The sequence below is a fragment of the Sinocyclocheilus rhinocerous genome, unplaced genomic scaffold (genome assembly GCF_001515625.1).
Source record: "Sinocyclocheilus rhinocerous isolate Xijiao unplaced genomic scaffold, SAMN03320098_v1.1 scaffold823, whole genome shotgun sequence".
Classification (NCBI taxonomy): Eukaryota; Metazoa; Chordata; class Actinopteri; order Cypriniformes; family Cyprinidae; genus Sinocyclocheilus; species Sinocyclocheilus rhinocerous.
Genome location: NW_015627245.1, coordinates 336062 through 345146, shown reverse-complemented (window position 1 = coordinate 345146; position 9085 = coordinate 336062). Strand labels below are relative to the sequence as shown.

At 35.4% G+C, this 9085-nt stretch overlaps 1 protein-coding gene across 4 annotated transcripts in view; it reads right to left on the bottom strand.

The window, feature by feature from the left end:
• Positions 1 to 691: 691 nt before the first annotated feature.
• The window catches only part of foxn2a (forkhead box N2a), a 43384-nt gene continuing 34990 nt past the window's right edge, over positions 692 to 9085 (bottom strand). For 2 of the 4 annotated variants that reach the window (XM_016534169.1, XM_016534185.1), the window contains exon 6: positions 3326 to 4064. In XM_016534169.1, coding sequence (XP_016389655.1) covers positions 3664 to 4064 — 401 coding nt within the window. In that variant the 3' untranslated portion in view covers positions 3326 to 3663. Of the gene's footprint in view, positions 826 to 3058; positions 3298 to 3325; positions 4065 to 9085 lie in introns of those variants that run through there. The other 2 variants (XR_001638077.1, XR_001638076.1) reach the window with 2 other exon arrangements.

The following is a 9085-nucleotide window of genomic DNA, read 5'->3' as shown; positions in this document are numbered from 1 at the left end:
GAATACATGTCACGATCATCTTTCAATCAATAGAACTCAAATTAGAAAAAAAACAAAAACTCAAGTTAATAGAAGGGAAAAAAATAAAACAAATAGTATCCATCCATCCATCTATCTATCCATCCATCTATCCACCCATCCATCTATCCATCCATCCACCTATCCATCCATCTATCCATCCATCCATCCATCCATCCATCCACCCATCTACACACACAGACGTATTCTTTATATGCATAAAAAAATTTAAAATTTTTATAAAATGTACAATATTAAAACAATGTCAAATAGCAAAAAAAAAAGAAAAGAAACATTCCTAATTTTAAGTCAAATATAATTGCTTCTTTCTTTCTTTCTTCATTTGTATTTGAGGTGAAAAGAAATCTTATTTTCTTGACAGGTTTGGTGAGATTCACCCTCACTGGGTCTGGGCAGCTTTATTAGTTAATAGTCAATACTTCTTAACCTGATAAACAAAAACAGAAATAGAAAGGCAGGATTAGTAAAGCAGTCTTGGCAGTGATATTTTGGCACCAGAGGAGCAAACACAGGTTTTGTAGACACTGATGATGTTTTCTAGAAAAAGACGACAATGTGGGCTCCAGATGAAATGAAGAATGGAGCAGCTCGTGAACAGCCAGCCGTTTATTCTTCATGTTTGAAAAAGAAACATTCCTAATTTTAAGTCAAATATAATTGCTTCTTTCTTTCTTTCTTCATTTGTATTTGAGGTGAAAAGAAATCTTATTTTCTTGACAGGTTTGGTGAGATTCACCCTCACTGGGTCTGGGCAGCTTTATTAGTTAATAGTCAATACTTCTTAACCTGATAAACAAAAACAGAAATAGAAAGGCAGGATTAGTAAAGCAGTCTTGGCAGTGATATTTTGGCACCAGAGGAGCAAACACAGGTTTTGTAGACACTGATGATGTTTTCTAGAAAAAGACGACATAATGTGGGCTGCAGATGAAATGAAGAATGGAGCAGCTCGTGAACAGCCAGCCGTTTATTCTTCATGTTTGAGGCAGTGATTCTGGTGTTTTGGCACAGGTCCTGCATGTATAGACCGAGGGTCAAATGAGGAAAAACAACAAAAACTGCTGACCAAACTTCATTCTGCACCGCAGCACAGTATGCGTCCTCTACTAACATACAGCATGAATAAATAATCAGATTTCATGTACCTGTGCTATCAGGATTTTTTTGTATATGTGGCAGTAATTCAGTAGTTTCTCATTAAAGCTTTAGTGGATTATATTTCACCCCAAAATAATAATACAATTACATCCCATTATTATAACTACATTTTGATGTTTGAGCTTTAAATTTGCTTGTATATCAACTTTTATTTTTTTAACCTTACTACGGTTACAAATACTGTAATACTTTTTTTATTTTTATTAAAATCATCGTAAATTGGAGATGGTATAACAAATACTACCATGATTTGCAATTAACAATTATTTGTTTTCACATTAAATTAATTTGATTTTAAATTAAAATTAAGAAATTTTTTAAAGTGCCATTTTCCCCAGAATTCAGTCATTTGAAGGGGAAAAATGCTTAAATTGTCACGAAAACAATGTTGTCATTTAAAAAAAAAAAATCTCAATCTTCATTTACTTTATGCAAAATATAATTTCTCATTTTTCTTTTTCATTTTGAGGTGAAATATGAGCTTTTCTTTAGTGGTTTCATGCGATTCATTTCACGCTCATATGAACATGCATCTCTACATCTACACCCACGGTCTCGAGTTCCTCCAGCTTTAAATGGTTTAAATCCAGTGTTGATCTAAAGTCTGCTGACTGTGTTAAAACAGCAACGAATGGACACAGAAACACATGCATACATAATCACACACACACACACACACACATATATATATATCTACCAAGAGGAAATATAGAGCTACACGGCTTTCGTTTTTTGCATAGGCTCTGAACAGAGGGAATCAAACAGCAAGCTGTTTCATTTAGCACACGGAAACTGATGGATGATGGGAAAACGTGTTCCAGTCCTCCGCTGTTCATTCAGACTGGTCCCAGAGTCTGTTTGGGGCTGGTTTGTGTTTATGAATTCTTCCGCTGATGGTTGTGGATCTTGATCCTGTGTTGATATTCAAGATTAGGCTTTGATTCCAGTCATGCAGTTCTTTTTTTTAAACTTTTTAAATTCATTAAAGGCTCATAGTGTAAATCTCATGAAATCGGTCATGAACATTTTCAGGTCATATTTCACTCAAAAAATTTAAAAAAATAATAATAATAATATACTTATGAATAATACACTTCATTAAAATATTAGTCTTCATTAAAAAAATAAGTCTATTTTAGTACTATTATAATAATTTTTTTATTATTTATATTTTGTTAATTTTCTTGCATTGCAACATTTTCATGACAACTAAGCGTTTATAAGAAAAAAATAACATTAAGGTAGAAATTATTGTATTGTTTTTTATACAAATTTTTGCAGATTTATAAATGTAAAAAAAGAATTGTATTTTTTGAACATTCCAACTCAAATTTGTATGGACATAATGGAAATTCATTTATGAACCGTATTTATACAGAATTGTAACATTTGATGTGCTACCAAGAAAAAGAAATTGCAATTTAAAAAATATTACAATAATGACAATTGACGGTGTGCAAGTTACAAACAAGCCTATTTTAGTACTGTTATTATTATTATTTAGTTATTTTCATTTTTGCAAATATTAAAATACATTACGGTAGCAAATATTGTGCTGTTTTTCATGCCAATTTTTGCTGACTTTTAAAATGTAAAAAGGTCATTGTAATTCAAAATGTAAGTTTTATTTGCCATTTTTGTACATACCATCTCAAATCTGCAAAAGCATACTGGAAAAAAATATATTACATTATTAATAAGTATCACAGCATGGTAACATCTGATGTGCTACCAAAAAAATGCAACTGCAACTAAAAATACTTTATTACAGTAATAATAATTATTGAGTAAAATAGGAATTTTGAAGAAAATGTCAATGCAAAAAAATAATCTCAATTAATTATTTAAATTTTTAATGCAAAATATCATTTATTTTTCTTTATTTTGATTCTGGAGTGAAGTGTGACCTGTTTACATGAGATTTACCCCATAAACATCACCAAACACCACTGACGGATCCTTAAAGAAATCGGTTATCTGTAGATTGTTTCTGCACACATCCGCTCAGACCTGATGACAACCCAACACATATCCAGCACCTCTGATGAGGAGAACGAATGTAACGCCACCCGCCTGATCAGAATTATTGCATTCTTTGTTCTGTACTTCAGAAAAAAAAAATTGATTAATATTATTAATCGTTCTCTGTATAAATAGCACAGATTCACTTGGAAGAGTAGGACACTCACTTAAAGAGGAAGCATGCAAACGTTTAAGAGAAAAAACACCAATTTCTCCCTTCATCCTTCATCTCAATCCTTCATCCTGAAGCACAACAACCTGCGTTTCTCCGTAAGTCTCAGTATGGCTTCATTCACCTCCGTGTGAGGGTTGCTATTGCCGGGAGGGAGGGAATTCTCTCGTATAAAAATGCAAAAAAACAAGAGAGATGGTTTCAATGATGTGAAAAATGAGGAGGCACAGTCACTGATACACAGTCCAGGGGTTAAAATGTCACTAAACCATTCATTTCCGGTGCTTTTCCGGCTTTTTACTCTTAGCCGTTCGCTTCGAGAGATCCAAGCCAGACCGAATCCCAGCCAGGTGCAACAGAGACCCGGCCGCCTCCTTCAACTCCTCGTCCAGTTCCAGTTTGGACTCATGACGGGCCCGTTTAACCGGAAGAGGGCACTTGACGGTGAGCGAGGGCAGACGAGGGTTCCTCTCCTCCTCCGAATCCTCGTCGCTATGGAAACCCTCGCTGCCGGCGCGGCGGCCCTGGCCCGAGTCACAGCCGGCCTCGTCCAGGGAGGACAGCGAGGACGAGGAAGAGCGAGACGAGCTGCTGTAGTTGTGGTCCTGCTTCGGGTCGCTGCTCACCAGGACCGAATGCGGGCGCGAGAGGTCTATGGGGCTGTCCGGGTCGCCTGAGGACCAAACCACAACACAATCAGAATTAGGGATGGGCCGGATGGGCTTAAAAACATATCACGATCATTTCCAGTATTTACTGCGATGACGATATCAATGACGATAATTCAGGGAATCTTATGCATCCACTAAGAGACAAAAAATTAGGGCTGCCCTCGACTAAAGATTTTTCTGGTCGACTAGCAGTCGTTCATTTTAAGCATTAGTCGACTAATCGCACGTTTATTAATAAACCATTTAAATCATTATAATGAGCTTTTAATTGCCTTCATGCGTTCAAGCGCACGCATAAAGCTTACACCGGCAAAACAGAAGCTAATGATTATGAATGTCAGGGAAAACAGTAAGTAGGCTGCATTAACATTTTAATAATGTATTGATAAACTGGTGCTTTCTTTGTTTTCGGCTTAAGAGATAAAGTCGGCGACACTGACTCGTCATCTCTGCACTAGTGGACACGCCTGTATGCATGTTTCGTACGGATTACATAATCTGAGAATATTTCTTTTCCATTTGAATTGGTTCAATTTGAAAGTAGACGTTTCACTCACTATAGATATATTTTTCATGTCTGTAAAGGTAAGTATACACGGAGTTTTCGCGCTCAAGTTCAGAGAGACTGAAACGGCAGAAAGCGCATGCGGTTTGCTTTCATTATTTTACAAAAGCGCAATGTTTTGTTGTTATTGTGAGTGCACAAATAAATGTGGAGTCTTTACAGATTTTAAAGATGTATTACTCTTATCTGTATGATCAAAATGAGGGCGTATTTTAAGAGTAAGTGAGTGCAGCGGCACCTCCATCTGTCCTGCAGTGAGCGCTGTTCAGCTCCACACTCCGCACACACACTTGAATAGCGCACATTTCTCTAGGTTAACATTAGATTGAGCGGCCATGTAAAGTTGCTGCTACTTACATATTTCAGATGAAAAGCCATATCTGAGGTCGATGAATGATTGGCGAGCGTTTGGGTGTCCTGACTGATGTACTATATTACCACACAGACCAGCCGTTAATGATCTGCGTGACTTTGCCAATGTGGATTTTTTTTTCTGCGACTAATCAAATTTTGGTCGACTAACGGTTAGTCGACTATCAGCAGCCCTACAAAAAATATTTTAAAAATCCTGTTTCTTTAGAGAAAAGTATTATCTTTCCTATTTTTACCCAAAATAGGGTGTCGTGAGCATTACTGAGTACACACATAATATGATGATTATTTAATTCATACTGGAAGCCGGAGGGCGCCCTTGCTCAGAAACTCCACATATGCATTGCAGAAGTAATAGCACTGACGACGCTCCAGGAAATCCCTAATATGCACAAAGGTATCCAGTTATTGCTGTAGCTGAATAAAACGCAGATAGAGAAATTTTAACTGAGGAAGCTTGAAGACAATACGATTGCGACAATATATGGTTTGTGTTCAAGCAATCTTGGGTATTTTATAAGGATGAAGTATATTTATAATGCAATGCTAATCAACACAGCCTTTATCACTGTATATAATAGTATAAAATATTATGATTTTTGCCTCATTCTGTGATATGAAACCACGACTGATCACAAAGTTATTTCAAACACTTGACTAATGTTATGAGGTTAAGTTAATTTGGAGAAAAATCATGTCAACAAATTATATCTTGGCTGGACAACAGGTTTATAAACAGGCTCATACACATGCAAACCTGTATCGCACACGTGCTACTGTAGTACATTTATTCAAGGCTCAGACTGTTTTTTTGTCGCACTGTACAACCCTAACCAAACCAGTTCCAGATTGTAGAGGAAGCTCCTCAATTTCACATCCGCCTTCCACCATGTCGCTCCGCATGATCGCACACAAAAATATGTCAACAACTAGGCTTTATCGTTATTATCGCGGGAAGACTACATCACAAACGATAAGATATCGTCCATCCCTAATAATAATTTGTGAAAATTAAGGCAAGATAGTAGGGCTGTCAAATAAAAATTCGAATTTCGAATATTCATCGAATTTAAAATAAAAATCCACATCTGAATGTAAAAACGTAGCATTCGAATATTAGGTGTGCGTTAAGCAGCCTTATCATTGGCACACAAGATGCGACGACGATGTAAGCTTTGCTGCTTTTTAATGTTTTTATTAGCCTATCCAGCTGAACCCAGTAGATGCGGCGATGCTACGCTGTTTATTTAAAATATTGTGGAAAAAGAGAACATCGATGCGGAGATGATGTTGTTTACGTCAAAAAAGAAACCAAGCCGTTCACACAGAACGCATATTTTGCGCATCATCTATCACCATTGCACTTGCGTCTCGCACAAGAGAGCCACATGTTTAGAAAGACATGTAAAATTAATGTAACTTTAAAATTGTAAATTTAATGTAACTTAATGTAACTTTATGGCGGGTTTTTTCCCATCCCAATAAATCTCGTGTTTTTAAATGAAAAAAGTCTTCTGTGTGATTGGCTTTCATCCCTTTGTATCAAACTATGCATACATGATGCTGTTCTGCAACTTAATTAATGTTCCTGTGGCTCAGTGGTAGAGCATTGCGTTAGCAGCGCAAAAGGTCGTGGGTTCGATTCCCAGGGAACACACATACTGGTAAAAAATGTATAGCCTGAATGCACTGTAAGTCGCTTTGGATAAAAACGTCTGCTAAATGCATAAATTATTATTAGTAAATTATTATTAATTATATTTGGTTTATAAGCATTATGCATTTTTTCACAAATAGTCATGTTATTTTATTGTTTTAATAAACGTGCATTAGTAATATTTTGCTTGATGTGCCCTCTTGTGGCCTCAGGAGAGAAGCCAAAAGCTTTTTTCCCCCTAACTGAAATTATGCCTTTTAAATTAGAATATTATTCGATATTGATAATATTTAAGTGCAAAATTCAAATAGAGTTTTTCAGCCATTTTGACAGCCCTACAAGATAGTAAACCCTTTTTTTCCATGCACTAGTCAGTTTTGAGATTTTGAACTATTTGGCTTTTCATAATGTGTTCTTTTAGACTAGTGGGAAGAATACATCCAAAATACACGTTTAAATGTTTATTTTATTGCACTTTATCTATTTGTGTCTGTAGATTTCAGTTATAATGCATATTTTTAAAGGCTGTTTTCTCAGAATATTTTTTTTCTCATGCACTTCAACAGCATTTACATACACCAAACTTTATAGATTTTTACAGAGCATATATATATATATATTTCCCTGATTTTTTTACACCATTTCATTCATAAAAACAAGGTGAAAATTTATTTTTTGCTAGTTGTTAACAGTTATGGAGTGATAAAAAGAAAAATCCAAAATCCCCTTTAAAAACCGTCAACAAAATGAAACAAGATTTTTAAACCAATGTTAATTTTTCTGTACTGGAAATGTATGAAAATTAATGCATATTTAATTAGATTATGCATTATTTGCATATTTAAACATAACATTTCAGAAATCTTGTACTTAAAAAATATTTAGCATTTTTTTCGAATTAATTTGCATTTTTTGTATTACATTTTTGTAATTAATCAAACAACCAACATACATAAATATTACAAATATTGTATAGCTAATATTTGACACACACACACACACACAAACATATGCATTGTGTGTGTGTGTGTGTGTGAAATATTAGAAATAGTATTATTACAGTAATATTTATAATATAGTAATAATAATAGTATAATATTTTTATAAGTTAAAAATAAAGTTAAACAAAGTATTTAAAAGTTAAAAATTAGGTATGGTGATATCTAATTAAATTATTTTTTTACTCTATTTACCAGAGTGTCTTGACTTTTTTTTTTAATATCTCTATTTAATCTCTATTTAAAATAAAATTAAAAAAACATTTTCACCATGTTTTTAGGAATAAAATGTATAAAATCAGGCAAATGTTATATGAAGAAACCCCTCTGTAAAAATCTTCAAAATGGAGATTTCTGAAAGTGATAAAATAAATACTTAAAATATGTATTTTGCATGTTTTCTTTCCACTAGTCTGAAACAACACATTATGAAAAGCCAAATGGGCCAAAATCGCAAAATTGACCAGTGCATGAAAAAACAATGTTTTGTAGTGTCTTTCTATTCTATGGCTCTAAAGGATTTTGGGACATTGTCTTGACAGGTTTCATGAGGTTTAGCCAGTTATACAATTTTTCATGTAAATTTTCCATCTCTGAAGTGTCAATCTGTAAACTGCCATTATGAATCGCGTCATCAAGTACATTTATCTGCCGTCTTAATGAAGCACTCTTATGATGGTTTATTCTGCTACGGGTGATTAAGGCTCATTAGAGGTAGTGAACACTACAGTGACATGCTTAACGAGGATAAAGACGTGTAAAGGAAGTGCAATGCTGCACTAATTACCAGCAAGAGCTTTTAGTTGCTACACAGACATATTTTCAAAACCATCTCCATAAATAATGATGCAAATGTGCCTTTCTGCATGAACCTGAACTAAACAGACTCATCCGCTGCACGAGGCGACACTCGGTGTAACATCAGTCTCACATATATAGATTTCAGACTTGCCAGCATCAACATTATAGAGCAGTGGTTCTCAACCTTTTTTTCCACTGGGCCGCACTATGGTCCAAGTGCAAGTCTCACGGGCCGCACGCGTATCATTTACATATTACGTTACCAATACAAACCAACCAGAACACAATGAAGTTGCGATTGTAAGACGCAGTCTGTAAGACGCGCACGGAAGCGTGACTTGACGCGCGACACTGCAGAAAATGTGCGTTCACAAATGTAGCCTATGTTGATCCAAATATGGAAAGCACTTTCAAATTTAATAATCTGAGGTTCTCTCCAGAGATGTTTTGCCACATTTCTGCAATTAAGACCGTGCTACCGCGTCTGTCAAGAGCGGCTCGACGGTATTTTGTGTCCCGCAGCAGCAGCAGCATGCGTGCCGTCAGCGCAGCTGAAGAGATCTGCGTTCAAATGCACGCAATAGGCTAAAGCTTGCCGCAAAGCACCGGCAAAAGTAACTACCATGAATG